Source organism: Bison bison, unplaced genomic scaffold (assembly GCF_000754665.1).
Source record: "Bison bison bison isolate TAMUID 2011002044 unplaced genomic scaffold, Bison_UMD1.0 scf7180017864192, whole genome shotgun sequence".
Taxonomy (NCBI): domain Eukaryota; kingdom Metazoa; phylum Chordata; class Mammalia; order Artiodactyla; family Bovidae; genus Bison; species Bison bison.
In genome coordinates this window covers 2505277-2533025 of record NW_011494764.1, presented here as the reverse complement: position 1 = coordinate 2533025, position 27749 = coordinate 2505277, and the positions used below count along the sequence as shown (strand labels likewise).

The window sequence follows — 27749 nt, the reverse complement described above, 5'->3', positions numbered from 1 at the left end:
GATGGAGAACAGTCTTTGGTGGTATGTTCAGTTGCAGAGGGCCTTGGGGGATATAATTGAATATCACTGACAGGATACCTTTTTGAATACTGTATTGCATTTGACACATATTTGTCAATATTAATTTATTTAATTACTATCAGAACTAAAGTATTAATGCCTAGCAAAATAATTGCAATAGTTTTTTATAAAACTAGCCAAGATTTTATAATACCTACACATGGAGTATAACCTTTAAAAATTATGAATCACTGCATTGTACATCTATAACATATAATATTTTACAAATGTAATTCAATTTTAAAAATAATTTAGGAGCCTCTGCAACCAACTAAATTTTTTAAATCAAAAACTCTGTAGATTATTAATGAAATCTACAACTTATCTGTTAATTCAGAGTAGCATTTACTTTATGGGCTGAATTAATGTGTATTATGTGCATTTTGTTCATGCTACATCCTTAATACCTAGCATAGTGCTTGGCATATATGTGTTCAGTAAATATTTGTCTAATAAATTAGTTAACTGTAGAGCAAGATGTTTAGGGGTAAGTCTGCATCTTAGGAAATACCACTCTGTAGACTTCAGTTTTGCTTGGCACTGCCCTCTGCCCAGGCACAGACTGTGGCTGGGCCACATAAAAATGTGCAAATTAGTTGCATATTGGCCTGTCTCATTCAGACTCTGCAAGGAGGCTTTAGTATGATTGGTAACATGTTCCTTCTGCTATTTGTAGTGGATATTTGTTGATCATCTACTTTATGAATTTTCACTAGAAGAGAAGGCAGCACATCTCTGGTGGTTAACCAGCAAGAGTAACATTCCCTAAATCCTGTGGCTTCACATTTGAAATGAACAGGAGAAAATAGAAAAAGTAATATATGTAACACAGTTTTGATTAAAGAATTACCTTATTTTTAAAGTAACAATTTATGGCTTGTTTCCTTGTCAGTATATTTCTCACTTTTATCTGACAATTCATCAGATATTTAGAAGTGACACTTAGTGGTAAAAATCATTGTGGGTTATCATTCATTTATACATGAACCACTGACAAGCAACTATTATGTTCAAGTTTGGCCTCATTTAGTTTGCTCAAGGGGTTCTCTGGTAGCTCAAACGGTAAAGAATCTGTCTACAATGCAGGGGGCCTGGGTTCAATCCCTGGGTCGGGAAGATCCCCTGGAGGAGGGCATGGCAACCCACTCCAGTATTCTTGCCTGGAGAATCCCATGGACAGAGAAGCCTGGCGGGCTATAGTTCATGGGGTCGCAAAGAGTCGGACATGACTGAGCAACTAACACACACACAATGGGATATAAAATGACCAAATATTGCTTGCCAGAATACAGAGAAGCACTGGCCTAGATAATCAATAACTTCATGATCCTGAAAAATGGAGATTTGGCAGTATCTTATCATTGGATAGCCTTGAAATATTTTATGGTAGCCAAATCTAAAGAGTAATTTCACATTATATTTTCTGAATACAGTTTTAATATTTCATGTTTTTTTTAAGCATCAAATTTTTGTCTTTTAGCACTTTAATAAGTTCTGAGTTTTTAATTGAACTTATAAATAAGAGGATAGAAAGAAGAAACAGTTCATCTGATTCTGCTATTTATTATAACTCATGAACTTGTAGCTGGATGTTTCTGTTTCAGGGGGCTTGTTGTATGTGAAAATCTGTCTGATTTTAAAGTATTGTATACTTACAGAATAGTATGTGCATAAATCATAACGTTATTGCTTGATAAATTTAAGAGTTGTGAATCTTTTCTCAATTGCATTTCAGACACTAATATCTGGAGCTGTGGTTGAACAACTTGACTTCTTACGAATCAGTGAAGTAGAAGAGTAAGTTCCTTTAGGTTATTTATTGTGTTTCTTGAGATTCCATTAGGAATGCAGGAAATATGAAACTTTTTCTTTTAAATTCTAGGCTTCCAGAATTTAAGAGTTTTGAGGAATTAGAAGTTCCCAAACATTCAAAAGTCAAACGACAAAGCAGCACCTCCAATGCTCCCGAACAGGAACAGAAGCCAGACGTTACCATGACTGAATGGAGAAAGAAACTCACCCATGAAATTCTTCAAAAACTGAATGTGAGGAAGATGCAATTCCCACATGACCCTGAGTGAGGTTGACAGAGCAGGAACTGCCAGGGGCAAACCATATTGCTTTATGTCCTCCCAGAGAAGGTAGCAACTAGCCTGGAAGTAGATGGCCTGTCTATAACTGAGGCAGTAATGAGAAGTAGTTCTCATGATCTAATATTAGCGTGAATGTCTTTAAGATGCTTAAAATGGGTTGTCTTGTGTATGAAAGTATTAAATAGCCCATTAAAGAACCATAGTTGCTTTGGGGATCTCTAGGTTTCTCTTTCAGTGCCCTTTCTCTTCTTTTCCCAGTCTGGGCCTTCTCTCCTGTCTCAGTGTTTAGGTCATGTTTGCTCTGAGTCTCTCCAGTCACTGAAGAAAGCAATCCTTTAACTACATCCATGTGAATATTAGGTTAGCAACCTAGTATTATCCCTTCCCTGAGGTTATTTGCATTTTGGAGGAGGACAGGTGAGGATGTATAGTATAGTATAGTACCTATCAAAGGAAATATAATTCTAATGGTAGAGCTATAAGCACAGTGACATTTTATTGGACCATCCAAATTTGAGTAGGCTAAATATATAGCCTGCCAGATATCAGTTCTTGTGATTGATCGTTACTACCTATAAATCTATATAAGCATGAATATGATATAATAGGCATAAAACATAACACATATAATAAGCAGCCTACACATGTCCCCTTCTTTCATCCTCCTCTCCACAATGGGTCGGTAACAACGTGGTCTCCCATTTATGAACAAGTAAAGTCAAAAAAGGAGCAGATAAATGACTTGGCCAAATCTTTCAGAGGGTGACAGCATCAGTGTCACCTGAATTAGCTTAGAGACAACATATTTTCTATTCATTACTTATCTTATTTCCTGGAAAATTTGATTTTTAAATTCTACTACCCCGGGAAGCCTGCTTGTCTACCCACTGTTTCCAAGGTAGCTAAAATAAATAGTTGTATAATGTCATCTTATGCCTGGTAATATATCAATGACATTTTATCTTTTCTCAATTGCATAGCAGAATATTTCCTCTTTGCATCATGAGGTTTCATGATTAGTTACTCCCTGTGGTAATTTTTGTACCCATTTCATTCCAGTTACTCATAGTGATTTATATTTTCAGGACTGTAGTTGTCTGGCTAGCCAAGCCATCCTACTGGGTATACTGCTCAAAAGAGAAGGCCCCAACTTCATCACAAAGGAAGGTAAGAGTATCTAACTAAGAGAACATTTTAAATAAAAAGACTTCTCTATTTTTGAACATATATCAGAAATGCATAATGAACATGCGCTAAACTGTTACAAGTTATTTTCTTCTCTAGTATACCTTTCTTCTTTAATTTTTAAAAGTTAAAAGTTTTTTAAAAGGAAAATGTTCATTCGTACCCCTAGAATGGAATAGACTGTTTGATGTATGAACTCCTGAATTGCTTTCATGCAGTAATGCTTGTTTGTCTGTCTGATTATCTTAATGGTGTTGGAGCCTGGATTCTGCCTGTGACTGTTAGCCTCTGATGACTCCATAGTTGTTTATTGACAGTTTCTATTTCCACTTTTATTTTCTGTATGTTTTTAAGAACAATACTGAATCATTATAGCCATAAGAATTAGCTCCTTCATGGTCTGCAGCAGCCATTTGGAATGGAACATGGCATTTAATAGAACGCACTGTCAAGATTGTTTACGAAAATAAGTCGTTTTTAACTGTGTTTGTGTCCACTGTGCATTAAGGCTGAAACCCAGTTATCCCTGAAATCTAAAACTAAGGAATCTTTGAATTCTACATCCTGGTCTACTTCTGGCATTTTATAATATAGAATAATGTAGGCTACATTTCAAGTATTTAATATCTTAACTACCCAAAATTTTTGGCTCATCTGAAAGTCCTCTGTCCAGTGAGGCATATTGATTTGGTTAGAATTAGAAATTGAGTTGATATTCTAAACAGCAATGTAATTAATAAGATTTATAGTTCTGGTAGTGAACTGAACATAATTGTTTATTCAGATAAACAATTCAGATAAAGAAACTAAGGTCTACTTAGTTTTTACATTACTGTAGCTAAGAGACAACTTTCTTGAGTATTATACAGTCTTAATTTTTTAATTTAATAAAAACAGAAGAAGAACTCTAAGCAGATTTCAAACAGAATCTTTCCTGTTCCTAATTAATCTTGAAACTCAAGTGTGAAAAGGATCCCAGTTATATTGAGGACGTTTATCAGAATTTATACTTTAAAACAATGGGATCATTAAAAAGCAAACATTTCATTAGGAACTTAGAATTCAGAATGGTTATTTTAGTAGTAGGCTTCCCAGGTGACAGCCATGCTAAAAGAACCCACTTGCCAATGCAGGAGACGTAAGAGATGCCAGTTCACTTGGGTCGGGAAGATCCCCTAGAGGAGGGCATGGCCACCTACTCCTGTATCCTTGCCTGCAGAATCCCATGGACAGAGGAGCCTGCTGGGCTACAGTCTATAGGGTTGCAAAGAGTCGGACATGACTGAAGGGTAAACTTAGCATGTACACGTGTATTTTAGTAGTGCTTTAAAATAAAACAATTTATATAAAATAGTTTATAATGAAAATGTCAAGAGAATTATTTTTCAAACCATTTTTTAAGCTTGGTAATAATATTCATCTGTTACTTAGATATTTAAAAGACTTTACATGTTTTAAATCTGTGAAACTTTATATATTAAAAATCATAAGCATCTGCAGAATCTGAGTATAATTTTATCCAACTTGCTATAAAGCTGTAAAAATAAGTTCAGGGTAAAAAGATAAAGATTCTGTTCTTTACCCTTGTTTGGTTTCTGATCATATACAGAATCATCACATTTTTTTGAACAAATAAATGAAGAAGTTATATATATTCAGAGTCTACAGTATTTTGTTCAATTTGCCATATTCTGTTTTTTTATTTTCTGTAGTAAATTAAAATAACATTTTTATTTGTTAAATATATTGATTGTATATTAAGAAAACAATAAATTTCAAGAAATAAAATATTTATCAAAATCATATACTCAAACTACGTTATAACAAGGGCTGGGGACATTCACACTATATATTTGGGTTACATATTTAATTATTTCAGGTTTTTTAAGGAGAATAAATGTTATGCATTTAATTAAAGCTTTTTTCAACAAAGACTCTATTATCCGATGTCTAGGTACTGTTTCTGATCACATTGAGAGAGTCTATAGAAGAGCTGGCAGCAAAAAACTTTGGTTCGTATTAGCGTCCTTGTCATTATGTTTTTTTACTTGTGTTATCATATTCAGTATCCTAAAGATAATGGACCAGTGTTAAAGGTGGCTAGTCATTCTAATTTCCCCTTTTAAGTTCCAAGGTTGCAGCACTGTGAGTGCCTACTTTCTAAGGATCTGCCTACATTGCATTATATCTTGGCTCTCCTAAGATATTAAAAGCATGTCTGGGAGTAAAGACATCTGTAGAAATAGAACCTGGAGAGGATGCACTGGCATGATGTTCTAATGACTTTTTCCTATCCTGCACCTCCTCTGTCCCAGCAAGGTGCTTTAGGTTCTAATTTGTATTTTGAAAACTCGTTCCGTTATAGAGGGTCATGAAGAGACCAGTGTTTCGTTTAAACACAAGCAAAGTATAATATACTTAGAAGATAGTTCTCTCATGGCTTAAGTTTAATGAATCCTAATGATTGTAGTTACTGCATAAAAAGTAACTGATATGTTCTGCAGAGGTAGTCTCTTCCCAGAGACTGAGGAAAACTTAGGTAAGTTGAGCTAAGATGGTTTACATTCACAGTTGGGTAGGTATGCCTAAATGCATGCCCTCTGCATTTTTGAAGCAATTCTAACAGTTTTACTAGCAGAATCTAACATCCATTATTATCTAATTTTGAAAAAAGAAATCTCAAAGTGTCATGTCATAAGAAACTCCCTTAACTTCAATGAACCTCAGTTTTATAATCTCTAAAATAAAAGGATTAGACAAAACATCTCTTAGCAGTATTTCCACTCTAATTTATAGTAAATATACTATTCCAGTCAAGAAGAAATTATGTAATAACCCTGTGGTTAAGTCTCAGATTTTTGCTGTAAATTCTCAGCACAGTAAGGCATGCAAACAAATAGATGTTGCTTTTTAGTCAGTAAATTTCAAAGCTGGTCTATAATCTTCGGTTAAGCAAACCTACTTTTACTTTATGTTTAATACTTGTATTTTAGATAAATCATTAGCAAACATTTAGAGTCCTGACTGTTATGTTTAAAAGAACAAACTCCTGGAAGTTTTATTTACTGTATTTTCCCTTTTATGGCTTTCCACTGACACACCCAGGTTGGCGGTACGCTACGGGGCTGCATTTACGCAGAAATTTTCTTCCTCTATAGCCCCACACATTACTACTTTTCTGGTACATGGGAAACAGGTAACATGCACAAATTGTCGAAACTCCAGCTGCTTGAAACGTGTGGGCTTATTTGCGTTCTCAGGGTTAAATATGTCTTTTGGTCTTATAGTGTGTGGGTGAAAGCTTCTCTAAAAGTAGGAAGTGTTTGTTTCACTAACTTTATCAGATATGACTGAATTTTCTACTAGTTCATCTATGTTGAGATTAAGCAATGTGTTTTTTATAGGTCAACTTCCATGGATATCCTGAAATACAAGGAAACACCTTTAAACCTACATTTTTATTTTATTTTCTCCATCTGAAAGTTCCACATGGATTTTTAGTTTTGATGGGGGGAAATGTTTTATGTATTGCATGTGCTGTGCTTAAAAATCTGTTCTCCTTACAGTCTAAGACGTTTTCAGAAATGTTAAAATAGTAGTGTGAATTAACTTCCTTCAACATTCTGGCAAGGAAAAAAAAAACAAAAAACGCTGGTATCTCATTGTATCACTTCCTAAAATTGAGTACTAAGTGAATTCCCTAATCCAGGGATTTGGTTACTAGGCACCAAAGGAAACTTGATTTACAGCGGTTATAGGAATAGTGTCATGTACCCGTGACAGTCTTAATAATAAATTTTTTAATACAAAATCAGAATAATCAGTTCCTCCTCCAATACCACTCCCTAACAAAGGGATAGTTAGGCTTCCTTTTCTTTCTTTTTAAGTTGTTAATGGCAGGAATAATGCTGGTGGCAGAGGTGAGGGTGAAGCTCTCCCTCCCTAATTCTGGATAGTCCTACAGTCTGGAAGATTTCAGCTGTTAGGTCCAGTGTCTTGGGGTCAGCGTTTCATCCATATTATTAAGCGAGGACCTAATTGTACAGATTTTTTAATTCCCCCCATTCAGGGGCCCAATCATTCATCATTTAGATTTGTCAACCTCTGGCGTGCTCTCTTCTTTGCCCCCAGGTCGGTGGTGCGCCATGCAGCAAGTCTTTTAAGTAAACTAGTGGACAGCCTGGCCCCATCCATTACTAATGTTTTAGTGCAGGGCAAACAGGTAAGTAGCTGATTTTCAGACTCTGGGTCACAGTCACAAAGATTTCTGGGTAGGACCCTGGCTTTTAAATCTGGCAAGTCTCAGCATCGCAGGCCTCTCACAACCACATTTACAGGGCTCAGGCATTTCTACAGAAGGCTCCTTCCCCAAGCAAAATCTAGTCTTAAAGAAGCACAGATATAGGATATCTGTGCTGCACCTTAGAGATTTAATTTTAAGCTCCTGTGTTAACTCGAGATCAGTGAAAATACTGACAAAGAAAATGGTGTGACACCTACTAAAGCACTGCAGATAGGCTTAGGATAGGTGGGGCAATGACAGGGAGTAGTGAAGGGCACATTCTCCTTTTACGTCACCAGGACTCTTCTCCCCATTAGAAATGCACTGGCTCCCCACCTTCTTAACCCTCTGGGCCCCCTCTCCTTCCAGGTTCTCCCCTCCCACCAGGGCCAACTCTTGCCAGCTCTTGCTCACAGAAAACCATTAGCAGTCCCTTTCTCCTCTGGGTTCTCAAAATAGGCCTGTTAGACTTTTCACCATCTGCCCTGGATCCCGGTTCATTTGAATGTGTGTCTCTCACAGGGTAGACCAAAGCCCTGGAAGCCAGGGCCCATGTCTTGTCCAGCACCACCCCTTTGTGCCCACCATGGCCTTGTCGAGGCACTTGGTGAATGTGGGCTGAATTGAGCCTGTGCATGTGGGTATGTGGAGTGGGATATGGCTGGTCAGTTTTTGTTTTTCTGTAAGCTCTGATTACTTGGCTGAATCATCATTTGATTGGAGTGAAAAGCTGTGTGCTTTCTATCTCTTCTTTGGGAATATGTGTGCTTTATCATGTCTTCCTGACAATTAACCTAGGGATGTAATAAGCTTTAATAATGCAAAAAACTTTAACCCTCTTTGATGGAATCAACCCATTGTTCATATCTCAGGGCTCTTAGTTCATTAAAATTGAAATTATTTCATCTTGACATCAAAGTTTTAAATGTTGAAAGAATAAATGATCCTATTCTGTAATATTTAATAGCTAAAAATTATTGTACTAAAAAAATTCCTGAGAAAAAATTTCAGTCTCTTCATAGATGTTATTTTCTGTTTTTTCCAAATTACTAAAAGAATTTTCATCCTTCTTTATCAGCTAAATAGACCAAGGCACAGGTAGTAACTTATTGGATGCCTTTTCTCATTGCAATCCTCAGATCCAGCCTCAGAGTTCTATATTTTTGCCTTGGACTGAGCCACCTCTTAAAGAAACTAAACAGGCTTTGGGAAGCTATTTTTTCCTTGGATTTTAGGCCCCTGTAGTATATCTGAAAATATCGTTAATTCTGTGACATATGAATGAATGAGAAGGTTTTGGAGATCTCTGAGGTCACTGGCATCTGGCAGTTGAAGAGGGGTTAGGTGGTTACAGTTGGTCATGTCCATTCTGTGCCCTATCTAGAGGGCGATTGCTGCCTATGATCCTGAGACTCAATTCCCCAGATCAAAATCCTAGCGCCTTGGAACCTGTCCTGAGGCTGTAACTGGACTATTGTCCACCAGACCTGCACATCTCCCAGGGAAATAGTCAGTTACAGAGTTGTTTGGAGCCCTGTTTCAAGTGTATGGAGTTTATTCACTGACTGCATCTTACCCTTTTAAAAGAGGAAATGAAAATGGAGCATTCCAAGTTTGCATTTGCTCATTTATGAAATGCCACCCTGAGAACTGAAGTAATACTGCTTCTACACTTCTACTTCTGCACTTTCAGATGACCTCAAGCTCTCTGGAATGAAATAGTGGTTTAGTCATCATTGCTTCCAGAGGCAATGATGTACTTAGCTTCTGTTTGTTTTTTTCTTTACAAGCTGACATTTTAATAAAAGTAATCGCACTTGGACTAACTGGTTGGTACCACTTGTGTTGCAAACTAGCAATTTAGTCCATCACAAAATTTGGGCAGAAGACCTCTATTCTGCTTTCTCCTTTCATGTCAGAAAACACAAGGACTCTTTGATATCCTCTTCTTCTTCCTGCCTCTTATAATTGTGCCCTGTACAAGGAAGAGAGAGGAAATGAGGAAGGAGGGGATGCAGACTCTTCTGCATGCAGACTCTTCTGGGTGGCAGAGTACTAAGACAAGAGGAGAGAGGGGGCAGAGTATTTATTCCTCTTGCCCAGCCTCAGCAGCACTTTTAGCTTTGAATTTTCTTTGCCGTTTCCTCTGTGCTTTCCCATTTCGCTGGCTTGTGGGCAGCCTTATTTATTCCCCTCCACAGGCCAGAGATACATCCAAAAGTATTTCAGCACTCACTGGGTACCTGACTATGTGCCAGGAAAAGTGGGTCTTCACTACAACTATGTCCTTGTACCTACCTTTGAAAAAGTTAGTATTGTTAAAGAGCAAAAACTTCCACATGAGAAACTGTAAAAGAAGTGAAGAACATACTCTCAAATACTAAATTGTATAGACTTTTCACTAAAGTAAAACTGTTTTCTCTGAGGAGTTTCTGGTCCTAAAGTCATTCAGAATAATTTTATCATAATAGTTATTTATATTCCTTCCCTGCTTTTATCCACTCACCTTCATTCCCGTAGCTGGGACCCTAACCTGCCCTTGTATTTTAGACGAGACTGAACCATCATGAACTCCAATGGGAGTCATGCTTTGAAGGCCATTTTAATAAATAGCAGGAGCAGTTATTCTGCCTAATTCCCTAGCTTGCATAGAGTAATTTCAGCCTGCCAGTCATCCTGAGCCTTGAATTTTTTTTTTTTATCTATTAGTAGCTAGGAAATTTTTACAATAAAATTCTGCCACCTATAGGTAACTCTGGGTGCCTTTGGGCATGAAGAAGAAGTTATCTCTAATCCTTTGTCTCCGGGAGTGATTAAGAACATCATCTATTACAAGTGTAATACCCATGATGAGAGGGAGGCAGTAATTCAACAAGAACTGGTCATCCATATTGGCTGGATCATCTCCAATAATCCAGAATTATTCAGTGGCATGCTGAAAATACGAATTGGGTGAGTAAATACTTTCCATTTGCATAAAGAGAATTGTTCAGGTTGTCCTCAGTGTCTCTGAGTGAAGTGCTGCCTCAGATCTGGTGGGTATTTAGGAAAGTGTTTCTTCCCCTAAATCATAGAGAAAACATCTGGTGATACGAAGAAATAAATACTAGTGGCCTAAAAAAAGTCCGTTGTTTATTTGACTCCCACATGAGAAGTAGTGAAGTAACTCTGTTCTCTGATAAAATCAAACACAAGGAAGTTTAAACAGTTGTATCATGTTAAAAACAAAAAATAAAACTCCCCACTATGCACAATACTTGTAAAAATTCCTATAAAGTGAATAAGCCTTAAGAGTAAAATGATTTTTTAGTAAAGCTAGATGTCAAAAAGACACACTCAGATAAAAATTTGGTCCTTTTAAGAATATTCTTCTGCATCTGTTTCCCACCAAAATCTGAATTTTAGTCCTTAAAATCATAAGTGTTCTCTTTGGAGAAGTTGAAAGTAAGGCTCTGGTAATCTTGAATGTTCTTCATCAAGCATTGTGTGAGGCAGCACAGTAAGGTATGTGACCAGGCTCTGGGATCTGGCAGAACTGAGTGCAAGTCCTGACCTGTGCTCATCATCTCAGTAGTCTGGGGTCAGAGGGCTGAACCTCCCTCCAACTTTCATTGTTTTATGTAAGATCAAACAAGGTAATATGTTTAAAACACCTGCCACAACTGCATATAAGTGCTTCTTTTCATTTCTTAAAACATATTTTTGTACAAATATCACATAAATATGTTCTAATTGTAAAAAATCAAGTGTGTGAGCATATAGAGTAACCTAGTATATGGCCAATTTGGAGATTGTTCCTCAAATATTTGAATATGTATCCTAGCCACAGCAATCAGACAAGAAAAAGAAATAAAAGGTATCCAAATTGGAAGAAAAGAGGTAAAATTGTCACTCTATGCAGACATGTTACTATATATAGAAAACCCTAAGGACTCAAAGGGCTTCCCTTGTGTCTCAGATGGTAAAGAATCCACTTACAATGTGGAAAACCCAGGTTCAATCCCTGGGTCAACAAAATCTCCTGGAGAAGGGAATGGCTACCCACTCCGATATTCTTGCCTGGAGAATTTCATGGACAGAGGAGCCTGTGAGCTACAATCCTTGGGGTCACAAAGAGTCAGACACGACTGAGTAACTAACATGTACACAAGGACTCCACAAAAATTACTAGGTCTAATAAATGAATTCAGCCAAGTAGCAGGATACAAGATTAACATTTAGGAATCAACTGCATCCATTTATACTAACAATGAAATATCAGCAAATGTAAAAAAAAAAAAGAAAGCAACCTTTTAAAATTGCACCTCCCCAAAAAATAAATAAATAAAATACCTAGGAATAAACCTGACCAAGGAGATGAAAGTTTTATACACTGAGAACTACAAAACATTAATAAAGGTGATAAAAGAGGACTCAAAGAAATGGAAGGATATCCCATGCTCTTGGGTTAGAAGAACTAATATTGTTAAAATGGCAATACTGCCCAAAGCAATCTACAGATTTAATGCTATTCCTTATCTAATTATCCATGACATTTTTCATAGAACTAGAACAAATGATACAAAAATTTATATGGAACTATAAAAAATGCAGAATTTCTAGAGCGATCCTTAGGAATAAAAAACACATACCTCCTTCAGACTTCAGACAATATACAAAGCTACAACAATCAAAACAATATCATATTAATACAAAAACAGGCAAGCCGATCAATGGAATAGAGAACCCAGAAATAAACCCATACACCCACAGTCAATTCATCTTCAAAAAGGAGGCAAGAATATAAAATAGGGAAAAGACAGTCGCTTCAGCAAGTGGTGCTGGCAAAGTTGGACACCTGTGTGTAAATCAGTGAAGTTAGAACACACCCTCACACCACGCACAAAGGTAAATTCAAAATGGCTTAAAGAGCTAAACGTAAGACATGGCACCACAAAACTCCTAGAAGAGAACATAGAGAAAAACATTCTCTGACATAAATTGTACCAATGTTTTCTAAAGTCAATCTCCCAAGACAATAGAAATAAAAATAAATGGGACCTAATCAAACTTCCTTTGTACAACAAAAGAAGCCATTAAAGAAAAAAAAAAGACAGCCTATATAATGGGAGAAAATATTTGCAAATGATGTGACAAACTAGGGCTTAATCTCCAAAATGTACAAACAGTTCATACAATAAAAAAACCTAATCGAAAAATAAAAAGACCATAATAGACATTTCTCCAAAGAAGACATACAGATGACCAGTAGGCGCATGAAAAGATGCTCAACATCACAAATCATTAGAGAAATCAATGCAACAATGAGGTACCACCTCACATTGGTCAGAATGGCCATCATTAAAAAGTCTTACAAATGACAAATGGTGGAGAGGGGGTGGGGAAAAGGAACCTTCCTACACTGTTGGTGGGAATGTAAGTTGGTATAGCCACTATGGATAGCAGTTTAGAGGTTCCTGTGAAAATTGAAAACAGAATTATTAATACCATATGGTCTAGCAATCCCACCCCTGGGCATATACCCAGACAAAGGTATAATTCAAAAAGATACATGCACTCCTATGTTCATAGGCTCTTTGAAAAGAACAATAGTGAGTCTCTGTCAGGCACAAATACATGTGATTGTGTGTGAGGGTGAATAAGTGGGAATACAGGGTGCTAATTTTGTGATTAAATCAATATCTTTACTATTTCTGTCCTACTTGACCTTCAATTGCTAATAAATTATAAGATGTTCTCCTGATTATGAATTTGTCAATTTCCCCTTGCGTTTTTATCAGTTTTGCTTTCTATATTTTAATGCTTTGTTTTTGTTCATGTTACCTTGTAGTTTTAATGATACAATTTTGCTTGTGTCATTTATTTTCTAATTGAATTATTTTTTAAAAGTTATTTTTAATTTCAAACATCTACAAAAGCATAGAAAATAGTGTAATAAAGCCCATATTATTACTGAGCTTCAACAATATCATCATATAGCCGATTTTATTTCACTCATACCTCCCTACTATTCATCTCATCCATAGTCTCCTTTGATTCCATCATATTATTTAATCTGTAAATACTTCAGTATGTATCTCTAAGACATAGAGACTTTTAAAAAGCATAACCATGATCCCATTACAATGTATAAAATATAACAAATGAATTCCTTTTGTTTAATGTTCCTACCATTACTTTTTAATATTACTTTTTCTTTTTTATTGTTATTAACTTGGTATAGTTTTCCATTTGTTTACCTTCAGTGTTCTTTTTTCATTTTGATTAGGTATGTCTTTTATATTTAACATCTATGCTCTATTTACTTTTAATCTAATCTGAGATTATCTTGTAATAGAAATATATATGTCATATTTTTGCCATTTCATTTCTATTTCGACTTATTCCTGCCATTTTATTTTGTTTTCTAGTTACCATGCTTTTTTGTTCTTACTTTTTTTCTTTCTCCTTTATTGCTAGGTTGATACCCTTTCATTTCTTAGTTTTAATTTTGGATGTGAGTTTGAAGCACTTTATGTAAAATGATCACCCATTTTTTTCCTTCAAAAAATTTCATTAAAAACTAGTTGCTTTTTGGGAATTATCTGCAAGCCTCTTTGATCAATAATTCTAATTTTTGAAATTTAGACATACTTAAGAGCAGTCTTCATTTCAGCCTTGTTTGAAATAGTCAAACACTGAGAATAACACTGAGATATCCATAAGTAAGAAATAGTTCAAATAAGTTGTTAGCCATATAATAAAATGTTTTGCCACCATTACAAGTAACAAGATAAGGTTAATACACTGGCATTTATAAATTTTTGTTATTGTTCAATCACTAAGTCGTGTCTGACTCTTTGTGACCCCATGCCTGGACTGCAGCATGCCAGGCTTCCCTGTCCTCTATCTTCCAGAGTTTGCTCAAGTTCATGTCATTGAGTCAGTGATGCCAAGTAACCATCTTATCCTCTGACACCCCCTTCTTTTGCCTTCAGTATTTCCCAACAGCAGGGTCTTTTCAAATGAGTTGGCTCTTCACATCTGGTAGCCATAGTATTGAAGCTTCAGCATCAGTCCTTCCAGTGAATATTCATGGTTGATTTCTTTTAGTATTGACTTGTTTGATCTCCTTGCAGTCCAAGGGACTCTCAAGAGTCTTCTCCAGCACCCACAATTCAAAAGCATCAATTCTTCAGTTCTCAGCCTTCTTTATGGTCCAGCTCTCACATCCATACATGACTACTGGATAAACCGTAGCTTGGACTATATGGACCTTTGTTGGCAAAGTGATGTCTTTGATTTTTAACACACTGTCTAGGTTTGTCATAGCTTTCCTTCCAAGAAGCAAGCATCTTCTAATTTCATGGCTGTAGTCATCATCCACAGTGATCTTGGAACCCAAAAAAAAAATCTGTTACTGCCTCTACTTTTTCCCCTTCTGTTTGCCATGAAGTGATGGCATTTATAAGTATCCAAGATAAATTAAGTGAAAAAAGTTGCTAATTTTTTCCATATTTTATCAAATTATTGTATATATATATGTGTGTATGTATGTATGTCTATATGGAAAAATATACATAAAATCACTGTCAGTTACTCTCTGTGAGAGATTTCTACTTTGTAAGTTGTGTTCAGTTTTATTTAAATTATTTTAGTTGAGGTTATTAGTTTTCAAACTATTTGCCTAATTTCAATTAGAGTATATTTCAGATGAGCTTTCTATTCTTTATCTCCTTTTTCTTTCAATTGAGAATTGAACTCATTCTGCATAGAATTTGACCTGCCTTTTTACCCCTTAAAATAGTTCCTTTCAAATATTATTAATAGGATGTATTCCAAATCAGTTATAAGAACTGTGAATTATATCCTGATTGTTCAGTCTCTATTAGCTCTAAAATTTTCCACTTCAACTTTTGACTACATGTGGGGATGCAGAAATGGGTCTTCTTGTGAGTTGTCTCTAGTTGAAATGTGATTCTTCATATCCATACAATCATTAAAAGTACTCTGTTATCACAAGTTAAGGCATTTCTCTGAGGTGAGGCTGATTTAGGAGTATAGGTTATAACTCTTCCAAAACACATTCTCTGTAATAAATGTTCTATTCAGGAGACTCTTAAAGCAGTAGTCATCTTTGCTGTGACTTAAGCAAAGTTTTAGAGTGAAAGTAACTGTTCCCCAGTATCTTACAATGCTATATTTTTCAGCCTCTAGTAGTGTTCCCTTTACTGTGTATTCAGCATTTTAGGCTGATTTATGTTCTCTCAAAAATCCAACATAATTTTCTTTCTTGAATTCAAATCTGACCTTCATTCTCTGCATGGAAATGAAGTGTGTTTCCGTTTAGTCAGTCAGTCTCTCAGTTGTGTCCGACTCTTTGCGACCCCATGAATCGCAGCACACCAGACCTCCCTGTCCATCACCGTCTCCCGGAGTTCACTCAAACTCAAGTCCATCAAGTCGGTGATGCCATCCAACCATCTCATCCTCTGTCGTCCCCTTCTCCTCCTGCCCCCAATCCCTCCCAGCATCAGTCTTTTCCAATGAGTCAACTCTTTGCATGAGGTGGCCAAAGTACTGGAGTTTCAGCTTTAGCATCAATCCTTCCAAAGAACACCTAGGACTCATCTCCTTTAGAATGGACTGGTTGGATCTCCTTGCAGTCCAAGGGACTTTCAAGAGTCTTCTCCAACACCACAGTTCAAAAGCATCAATTCTTTGGCACTCAGCTTTCTTCAGAGTCCAACTCTCACATCCATACATGACCACAGGAAAAACCATAGCCTTGACTAGTTGGACCTTTGTTGGCAAAGTAATGTCTCTGCTTTTCAATATGCTATCTAGGTTGGTCATAACTTTTCTTCCAAGGAGTAAGCATCTTTTAATTTCATGGCTGCAGTCACCATCTGCAATGATTTTGGAGCCCAAAAATAAAGTCTGACACTGTTTCCACTGTTTCCCCATCTATTTCCCATGTAGTGGTGGGACCAGATACTATGATCTTCGTTTTCTGAATGTTGAGCTTTAAGCCAACCTTTTCACTCTCCTCTTTCACTTTCATCAAGGCTCTTTAATTCCTCTTCACTTTCTGCAGTTTATTCTAAAAATAGTTTTCTTCCTATTTTTGTATCTTCTGTTCTATATGTTCAATGTCTTCTGTGAGAAATATTCTTTTTTCCTTAAACTTTCTCCCAAAATAAAAATGTCAGAACAAAGCATGTGACTTAGTATGTCATGATAGAAAAAAGCTTCATGAAGAAATTTGGCAGACAGCTTTATTCACTGTCCTGAAACTCGTCCTGGGATCAGTTGTGGCATTATATTTCCATTGTGGGTATTAAGTATTTTGGGTTTCTGCCCAAAATACTGTGTGTGTTTCCCCCATGTGGTGGACTCACAGGGTCAGCTCTAAAAACTAGGACATTGTCAGTTCGGGATAAGTCTAATTTTTTTTTTTTATAAAGAAAATATATGCACAAAATTTATTTCATGTTGTGAATTTTCTGACAGCTTACCCATAATAGTACTTACATGGATGATTTCTTTCCAGTAGAATTTTCACATGACTTTGAAAATATTTGTTAAAATTGGAAGTTTCCCTTGTTTTTCAGTTATAAGGTTTCTATCCCATGTACATTTTTATATGTTTTTTTGTAGGTATAATTTATTTACAAATCAGTAAGTGAAAGAACTGGGACTTATACCCATACTGCCTGATTTCAAAGTTCTTGTTCTTCGTTCTTAAGTATTGTGCATGTTTTCACTTGCATATACTATTGCTCTTGTGTTGGAAACAGGCCTTACTGTGTTGCTGGTTTTTTTTTTCTAAAACCTAGACCATATAGTCCCTTCTACTTGGTTTCAACCCATGACCTGTTTTATATTCAAGTATTCATGATGGTTTTTGTCATTAGTCAGCCTAGGATCAGTACTGTTCAGCATTGTACAGTACAAGGCACACTAAGGAGGCCAAACAGTTCCAAGTTAACAACCATAAAAAATAAGATTTTGCCTCCTTTATTCATGAGACCAAGAAAATGGGGATGATTTGAAACTGATTCTAACTTATCCCCTTGTGCAGTGCAAGAGATATATTAAGATGCTATAAAAATTTAACAAAGTAACTTGCCCTTGGTTGCAAGACCAAAAACCAGAATTTGAACCTAGGGTTAATGACTCCAGAGTTCATGCTTCCCTATCCCTCTTCCAGCTGTCATGTCTATAAACTAGGGAGGCTGTCCCTGCTTTGGCTTCCTCATTAGATTATGGGGGTTCTAGGCAAGAAATGTGAAGGTCTTTTGTAAAAGATAAAACTTAGACAGTATTGGTCTGACATTTGGTAATTTGAGATCCTCTTGTGGCATTTGGAGAACAAGTATCTTGGGGATTTCTTTTTGCATGCCACAAATCCCAAGGAGGAGGATCCCATGCCCCACCCACCCCCACCAACAAACACACACATACTCATCTTCCAGTTCTAGGTTTTCAAAGACCTGCTCCCACAAGAAACATCCACCCTAGAAGTATCCCTTTCCACCATAGTTGATTCTCATTCAAGGCCCAATGGAATGATCCCCAAGCATTTCATATAGAAACCATGATGCAGAATTCCTTTTGGATTCTTGACTGCCATCTGAGATGGTCTTGCCCCTCCATCACCTGGTAGGACTTCATGAAACACATGGTAGACACTCACAAATCCTCCCTGTGCCTACCCACATTGCTCCACCATATTAATGGAAAGGTTTTGGAACCCTGTCTCTACTCAAGGGATATCTTAACAACCTCAGAGAATTGCAGTTATCCTGTCTGTGGAGCTTGTGATAGTGCCTCTCTAAAAAGAAATAAAAGATATTTTTGTATCTTTTTAGTATATTTTTATTGCTCTTTATTCTTAATAAATTTCACTCAGACCTCAGCTCCTTAAGCGAATGGCTTCTGGGCATGTTAATATACTTCTCACAGCAAGCACATACTGTTTATGTGTCTTTTAAAAATTTACCTTGAATTAATTCCTGAAAGGTTTTAACTTGCTTAAAATTGATGAAAAATTATTCATTTATAGAGTCCTTGAGTGTCAAATTTTTTATAAATTGTTGGATTTGTTACTCTTTTAAGTCACCTGTGTGTAGCATGATTTTAAAAGAAAGAAGAGAAGGGATTTATACAAAACCTTTTTTTTTTTCACTTCCTTATAAATTAAAGCATTTCAGACTCATTTATATTGACTTTTTACTGTTGTTTCTGTCATTTAAATGTTGAGTATGATTAAAGCTCTGGGAATTGGTGATGGACAGGGAAGTGCTGCAGTCCATGGGGTCACAAAAAGCAGGATACAACTGAGCTACTGAACTGATGATTAAAGATATTGATAGCTTCAGTCAGCTTTAACACCATGCGGCTACTGCTACTTAAGTCACTTCAGTCATGTCCGACTCTGTGCCACCCCATAGACAGAAGCCCACCAGGCTCCACCGTCCCTGGAATTCTCCAGGCAAGAACACTGGAGTGGGTTGCCATTTCCTTCTCCAATCCATGAACGTGAAAAGTGAAAGTGAAGTTGCTTAGTCATGTCCGACTCTTTGCAACCCCATGGACTGCAGCCTACCAGGCTCCTCCATCCATGGGATTTTCCAGGCAAGAGTACTGGAGTGGGTTGCCATTGCCTTCTCCAAATGTCAACATTCACTAGGCTGAATGGGCATAAAAAATAAGAATATTTGTCAATCAGAAATCTTCCAACAAACAAAAGCCCAGGAACAGATGGCTTCACAGCTGAATTCTACCAAAAATTCAGAGAAGAGCTAACACCTATCCTACTCAAACTCTTCCAGAAAATTACAGAGAAAGGTAAATTTCCAAACTCAGTCTATGAGGCCACCATCATCCTAATACCAAAACCAGGCAAAGATGCCACAGAAAAAGAAAACTACAGGCCAATGTCATTGATGAACATAGATGCAAAAATCCTTAACAAAATTCTAGCAAACAGAATCCAACAACATATTAAAAAGATCATATATCATAACCAAGTGGGCTTTATCCCAGGGATGCAAGGATTCTTCAATATTTGCAAATCAATCAATGTGATACACCACATTAACAAATTGAAAGATAAAAACCATATGAGTATCTCAATAGATGCAGAGAAAGCCTTTGAAAAAATTCAATATCCATTTATGATAAAAACCCTCCAGAAAGCAGGCATAGAAGGAACATACCTCAACATAATAAAAGCCATATATGATAAACCCACAGCAAACATTATCCTCAATGGTAAAAAAATTGAAAGCATTACCCCTAAAGTCAAGAACAAGACAAGGATACACTCTCACCACTACTATTCAACATAGTTTTGGAAGTTTTAGCCACAGCAATCAGAGCAGAAAAAGAAATAAAAGGAATCCAGATTGGAAACGAAGAAGTAAAACTCTCACTGTTTACAGATGACATGTCCTCTATATAGAAAACCCTAAAGACTCCACCAGAAAATTACTAGAGCTAATCAATGAATATAGTAAAGTTGCAGGATATAAAATTAACACACAGAAATGCCTTGCATTCCTATACACTAACAATGAGAAAACAGAAATTAAGGAAATAATTCCATTCACCATTGCAACGAAAAGAATAGAATACTTAGGAATAAATCAACCTAAAGAAACAAAGGACCTATATATAGAAAACTATAAAACACTGATGAAAGAAAAAATGACACAAATAGATGGAGAAATATACCATGTTCATGGATCGGAAGAATCAACATAGTGAAAATGAGTATACTACCCAAAGCAATCTATAGATTCAATGCAATTCCTATCAAACTACCAACAATATTTTTCAGAGAACTAGAACAAATATTTTCACAATTTGTATGGAAATACAAAAAACCTCGAATAGCGAAAGCAATCTTGAGAAAGAAGAATGGGACTGGAGGAATCAACCTGCCTGACTTCAGGCTATACTACAAAGCAACAGTCATCAAGACAGTATAGTACTGGCACAGAGACAGAAGCATAGATCAATGGAACAAAAATAGAAAGCCTAGAGATATAAATCCATGCACCTATGAACACCTTATCTTTGACAAAGGAGGCAAGAACATACAATGGAGAAAAGACAGTCTCTTTAACAAGTGGTGCTGGGAAAACTGGTCAGCCACTTGTAAAAGAATGAAACTAGAACACTTTCTAACACCATACACAAAAATAAACTCAAAATCGATTAAAGATCTAAACATAAGACCAGAAACTTTAAAACTCCTAGAAGAAAACATAGGCAAAACACTCTCTGACGTAAATCATAGCAGGATCCTCTATGACCCACTTCCCAGAGTAATGGAAATAAAAGCAAAAATAAACAAATCAGACCTAATTAAACTTAAAAGCTTTTGCAAAACAAAGGAAACTATAAGCAAGGTGAAAAGACAGCCTTCAGAATGGGAAAAAATAACAGCAAATGAAGCAACTGACAAATAATCTCAAAAATATACAAGCAACTCCTGCAGCTCAATTCCAGAAAAATAAGCGACCCAATCAAAAAGTGGGCCAAAGAACTAAACAGACATTTTTCCTAAAAAGACATACAGATGGCTAACAAACACATGAAAAGATGCTCAACATCACTATCAGAGAAATGCAAATCAAAACCACAATGAGGTACCATCTCACGCCAGTCAAATGGCTGCTATCAAAAAGTCTACAAACAATAAATGCTGGAGAGGGTGCAGAGAAAAAGGAACCCTCTTACACTGTTGTGGCAACGCAAACTAGTATAGCTACTATGGAGAACAGTGTGGAGATTCCTTAAAAAACTGGAAATAGAACTGCCATATGTCCCATCAGTCGCACTGCTGGGCATACACACCGAGAAAATCAGAATTGAAAGATACACATGTACCCCAATGTTCATCGCAACACTGTTTACAATAGCCAGGACATGGAAGCAACCTAGATGTCCATCTGCAGATGAATGGATAAGAAAGCTGTGGTACATATACACAATGGAGTATTCAAATCAGATCAGTCGCTCAGTCATGTCCAACTCTTTTCGACCCCATCAATTGCAGCACGCCAGGCCTCCCTGTCCATCACCAACTCCCGGAGTTCACTGAGACTCACGTCCATCGAGTCAGTGATGCCATCCAGCTATCTCATCCTCTGTCGTCCCCTTCTCCTCCTGCCCCCAATCCCTCCCAGCATCAGAGTCTTTTCCAATGAGTCAACTCTTCGCATGAGGTGGCCAAAGTACTGGAGTTTCAGCTTTAGCATCATTCCTTCCAAAGAACACCCAGGGCTGATCTCCTTCAGAATGGACTGGTTGGGGTATTACTCAGCTGTTAAAAAGAATACATTTGAATCAGTTCTAAGGTGGATGAAACTGGAGCCTATTATACAGAGCAAAGTAAGTCAGAAAGAAAAACACCAATACAGTATATTGATGCATATTTATGGAATTTAGAAAGATGGTAACGATGACCCTATATGCAAAATAGCAACAGAGACACAGATGTAAAGAACAGACTTTTGGACTCTGTGGGAGAAAGTGAGGGTGGGATGATTTGAGAGAATAGCATTGAAACATGTATATTATCATATGTGAAATAGATCGCCAGTCCAGGTTCAATGCATGAGATAGGGTGCTCAGGGCTGGTGCACTTGGATGACCCTGAGGGGTGGGATGGGAAGGGAGGTGGTAGGGAGGATCAGGAGGGGGAACACTTATACACCCATAGCTGATTCATGTGAATGTATGGCAAAAACCACCATGATATTGTAAAGTAATTAGCCTCCAATTAAAATAAGTTTTTTAAAAAAAGAATATTTGTCTTGCTCATGGTATGTGTTACCCATAACTCTCCTGCCCTATATATGCTTATATCTCTCTGTTTTAACCCCTTTCTCTCTCAGGTTTTTCGGTTTTTAATTTTATTTATTTACATCACCCACTGCATCAATTTCTAAACCAATACCACCATGTTTCTTTTCTCTTTTTCCCAAGGTTAATCCTGCCAGTGCAGTTTCTTTGACATTACTGCTATCAGGCACTCCAGTGAAGAAAATTAACCTGCTCACAGGATTGGTATTCTAGTCTGATAATGATTTGATTTGCTGTCTTGTTATTGATTTGTGCTCCAGCTTTCAGGTTGAAATAGATCAAGTTCCTGACAGGCCCATTACCATAAAGACCTCCAATCAACTGTTTTCTGCTCTAGGTCTGTCATTCAGGAGATAACCCTTGAGGATATATGTTATCAACTCTCTTTCATCACTGCTTTTCATACTGCCAGGTCATCCTCTGTAAGCAACTTGGATCATTGCATGTCTTCTATTGCCCACAGGAGCATCTGTGGGTCACCCATCCAGTGCTTAGAGAAGTCCATTGGTGTCACAGGTACCAGGCCTGTGGAGATAGGGAAAAGGAGGTAAATGCAGCTCTGAGGTCATTAGTGTAGTTTGATACTCATTCACAGGACTTTGCTTGTGACATTTGATACGAGGTAAGAAAGTGAGATGATAGAGTTCTACCTCTCTTTTGTTGTGATTAGATCACAGGTGGGGTGGGTGAGTGATTGTTCTCCAGTTACCAGACAGGAAGCTCACTTTACCTTATTAAATTGTCACCCTCTCTGTATTAATAGGAATCAAACAAAATATCCCTTCTTGCAACTTTCTTATTTCCTATCATATAGCTTAGTAAAATGCTTGCATACAGTTAGTCATTCACTTGTTTAGCAGTAAACGGGGCAAATACTTCTCAGTATCTTGAAATAAACTCAAAATAATTTAAATGTTGTTTCTTGCTATGGATCAGTGCTATTGTTTATTGCAATTTTTTTTTTTCTTCAGAAAATGTCAGCTGTTTCTGATTTGTCAATGATGTCAGATTTCCATCAACTTTATTTTCTATTTCACTCCTTAATTGGGGCAGGTTGGAAAGAAAAATGCCAGTACATATACAATATGCTAACCAACCTCACATCCCACAGTTTTTAGAAGGACAAGCTAATTCCCAGGACTATGTAGGAATACTAGTTTGCCTCTTCACATTTTTCTAGCAGTGTGGAGGAATTCATTGTCAAGTCAGACCATGATACATTTGAAGGTTGATCTGGTCAGTCATGTGTATCTGCCTCTTTCTCATTTGCTTATTGGCAAGTAGAGCATGTCCCTGGTTCTTTAGACAGACTGAATTTATAAGGATCTTGTCCAAGGATAACCTTCATTCTTTTGACCTTTCACAGTTGCTTGCTTGCTTGCTTTCCCCATTTTGCATTAACTGCTTTTACACTGGAATTGTCAAATCAGGTTTGGTGACTTTGTCAGCAGCAATGAGGGTAAGAAAGCAGATTTTCCCATGCAAGGAATTAATGCCCTTTTTTATTAGTAATTCTAAAAATTGGTTAAAATGTCTTTGATTTTACTCTGTTGGTTTTTTACTTTCTCGAAGTCTCTGACAGTTCATATCTAAAGCTGTTTTGATATGAACTCTGTTTTAGTCTTTTGAACAATTCCAAGCTAAACAGATTAACTTAACCAATATTTTTTAGTGAATGATTTATTTTTTTTAACAGTCTGACAAATAAGATTAATTTGTGCTCAAATCAATGAAAAACAGTCACCTTTCTTTGGTGGCTGCTGAGCACTATGTTTTCTGTAATTTGCTCACAGAACTGCTGAGACTTTGTGAATAGAAGTCTTGGGAAAATTTTTAGATCTCCAGCTATCTTTGTTTATGGCATTGAAGGTTTTAAAAGGTAAATGTGATAGATATTGTTTAGTTTTAATAGCTCAAGTTTTGGGAAGACCTTAAAAAGTGTTTTTAAATGTTTTTAATTACTTATTTTAAAAGAGGATATGTACCTCCTAAAGTTAAATTGATGTGGCACTTCTTCCAGCCTGAGTCTGAGAGTCAAGTAAAAGGAGTTTGCTAACATAATCTGAACATAACATCTGAACATAAAAATTGAACTCTATAATTTCAAAAGCCTTTTAACAATTTTTAACATAACATTCTTATTTTTTCTTCAAAATACTTTCATAAAATGAGCTAAACAAGTAATAGTAATATAGTATGCCCATTTGAAAAATAACTTGCAAATGGAGCTTAGTTGGTTAGTGACAGAATTGGTATTCAGGTCTGTCTTTATTGTTTTTGCTTTTCATCCTGACAAAATTTAACAATGTGTAATAGTAGAACAATTTGGTAAATTCTTATGTACTCATTATTTAAATGAGTAAAAGCAATTGTTAGTAATTTGCATTTACTGTATTTGCTTCTTTTTTTGCTGTAGATTATAAAGCAAATCTACGACATTTTGACTTTTACCCCTCATAATTTTAGTAAGTATATATCGAAAGTAAGGAAGGGGCTTGCCTGGTGGCTCAGTGGTAAAGAATCTGCCTGCCAGTGCAGGAGATGTGGATTTGATCCCTGGATCAGGAAGATCCCCTAGAGAAGGAAATGGTTTCTCCCACTCCAGTATTCTTGCCTGGAGAATCCCCCTGGACAGAGAAGCCTGGCAGGCTACAGTCCATGGAGTCACAAAAGAGTCAGACACAACTTAGCAACTAAATAACAACAAAAGTAAGGAAAAGGAAATTTTCTTAATAACCACAATACCATTATCACACCCAGCACAATTAGCAATGATTCTGTAATATTACAATATTTTTATTCATGTTTTTCTGGTTGTTCCCAGAATGACTTTGTTTTATAAATAATCAGGGTTGCAAAGAAGGTCCCCACAAGGCACTAGTTGTTACATCGCTTAAGTCACGGTTAATCTAAAACAATACCCCTCACCCCATTATTCTTTTCATGATGTTAACTTGCTTGGGGAGACTTAAAAGATTGGTCTTTAAATCTGAAATTTGATGTTGCTTCTATTATACTAAGCTGCCTCAAATGTAAATTTTAAATGTTAAAGAAATACAATAATAAATAGAAGACAACTCTGTCTAACCTTAAAATTAAAAGTAGAATTTTTTATTTTAAAGAGTTCACAGAACAGTTTACAGTAAGTGAAATGTTGTAAGAATTAATTTCATAAGCGACTTTAAAATAAAAATAAAATCCAAAGTAGTAACTGTATCCTTGTGACTTTTATGTCTGTATTAGCATTTTGACTAAATGTAGTTCATAATAGTGAAGATGAACAAATAAATAAATTTTGGTGGTTTGGTGTTTTAGTCCCTAAGTCATGTCCAACTCTTGCAATCCCATGAACCTGTAGCCCACCAGGCTCCTCTGTCCTTGGGATTCTCCAGGTGAGAATACTGTAGTGGGTTGCCATTTCCTTCTCCAGAGGATCTTCCCGACCCAGGGATCAAACCCTTCTCTCCTGCATCACAGGCAGATTCTCTACCAACTGAGCTATGAGGAAGTCCTAATAAATTCTAGTGTTTGGCAATAATATAAGTTTAGTCCAATTTTTCTTTTCAGCTGATTAGAGAAGTGCAAATTGTACATCTTAACTCTGTCACAAGTTCTGTTGCACGTATCAGAAAACTCACAAACATGTATTTTGTTGTTTGTAAATACCTTGTCATCTTTACTGTTCTTACCAAAGAGCAAGTATTAAATATTGGTCATGTACTGTCAGTGGTAATAGTATGTATTTTACATTATTATGTCCTATTCTTGAGTATTTCTTCATGGCTATATAATCTATCTCAGCATCCAACTGGCCTGCTAGTTAAATGCCTAACTTCCAGAAATGGCAACAATGAAGAATAGTGAAGAGGATAGGAAAAAGAGGCGAGAGTTGCCTTATCAGAAGGATTGGAGCAGTCACAGAGCAGGGACACACTGCTTTGTCTCCTGTGGCCTGGCTAAGTGGGCAGGGCGATATGCTTGGTTGATATTACTTACTATTCAACCCGGAAACTGTTACATTTTTCCTACCATTTTCTTCCACTGAGAGACATTAAAGTCACTCCATAAGGATGCAGCAGTATTGTTTTGCAAGCCAGCCTTGGCAGAAAGACAAAGACTTTAATTTTTGGTTATTTCCGTCTAACTTTTTCATCTCTATACCTGTGATTAGCCTTGTAGGCAGTCTTTCAAAGGAGTGCATCAAGAGAAAGATACTGAAATATTCGGATGCAGTAGCTTCCCTGTGTTAAGTCTTCATTGCTGTAACTAATGTTTCTGCCTGTGCACTGGCTGTACAGCCCCTCTTTTGAGACAAAACCTGAGTAAATAGAGACACATTCTTTCCAGATGCTAAGCTTTCCTGTCCCTGTCTGTTATTCAGTTTTCACCGGAGGATTTAAGGATAAAGTATAGGATTCTGCTGTGTAAAACTAATTCCCTAGCTTTTCCTAATGGTGTGTAGAGTTTTGATTCCCTAAGGCACAGTGTTATTTCCAGAGTTTTCTTCAATTTGCATAACTGGTTTATCTGACTTCTTTCCTCAGAATAACAGAAATGAAATGAGATGACACTATAAAAATACTAAAAGCTTCTCAAATTAAAGAGTAAAATTATTTACACATAAAATGATGAAATATTTTGGGCATATCCAGGCATATAACTACCAGGCACACAAACAGTGCTCAATAAATACTTTCCTAAATAATCATAATAAAGCTGTTTCTGTAATAAAAATATACTTTATGAACAGCATTTAAATATCTGTTAAAGAATAGATTCTTCTGAAATCTGTTGAATAAAGTATGTTCTCTAATATACTAGTTATCAGTTCAGTTCAGTTCAGTTCAGTCGCTCAGTCGTGTCCAACTCTTTGCAACCCCATGAATCGCAGCACGCCAGGCAACCCTGTCCATCACCAACTTCCGGAGTTCACTCAGACTGACGTCCATCAAGTCAGTGATGCCATCCAGCCATCTCATCCTCTGTCGTCCCCTTCTCCTCTTGCCCCCAATCCCTCCCAGCATCAGAGTCTTTTCCAATGAGTCAACTCTTCGCATGAGGTGGCCAAAGTACTGGAGTTTCAGCTTTAGCATCATTCCTTCCAAAGAAATCCCAGGGTTGATCTCCTTCAGAATGGACTGGTTGGATCTCCTTGCAGTCCAAGGGACTCTCAAGAGTCTTCTCCAACACCACTGTTCAAAAGCATCAATTCTTTAGCGCTCAGCTTTCTTCATAGTCCAACTCTCACATCCATACATGACCACTGGAAA

General features: G+C 36.7%; 1 protein-coding gene across 2 annotated transcripts in view; it reads left to right on the top strand.

Annotated features, from left to right (window-relative positions):
• PHKB (phosphorylase kinase, beta) overlaps positions 1–27749 on the top strand; it is a 227871-nt gene that overhangs the window by 185741 nt on the left and 14381 nt on the right. Inside the window, exons 21-26 of one of the 2 annotated variants that reach the window (XM_010843901.1) lie at positions 1796–1857; positions 1943–2105; positions 3239–3320; positions 5293–5350; positions 7470–7560; positions 10370–10572. In XM_010843901.1, the coding sequence (XP_010842203.1) occupies positions 1796–1857; positions 1943–2105; positions 3239–3320; positions 5293–5350; positions 7470–7560; positions 10370–10572 (659 nt within the window). Of the gene's footprint in view, positions 1–1795; positions 1858–1942; positions 2106–3238; positions 3321–5292; positions 5351–6443; positions 6535–7469; positions 7561–10369; positions 10573–27749 lie in introns of both variants that reach the window. The other variant, XM_010843902.1, reaches the window with a different exon arrangement.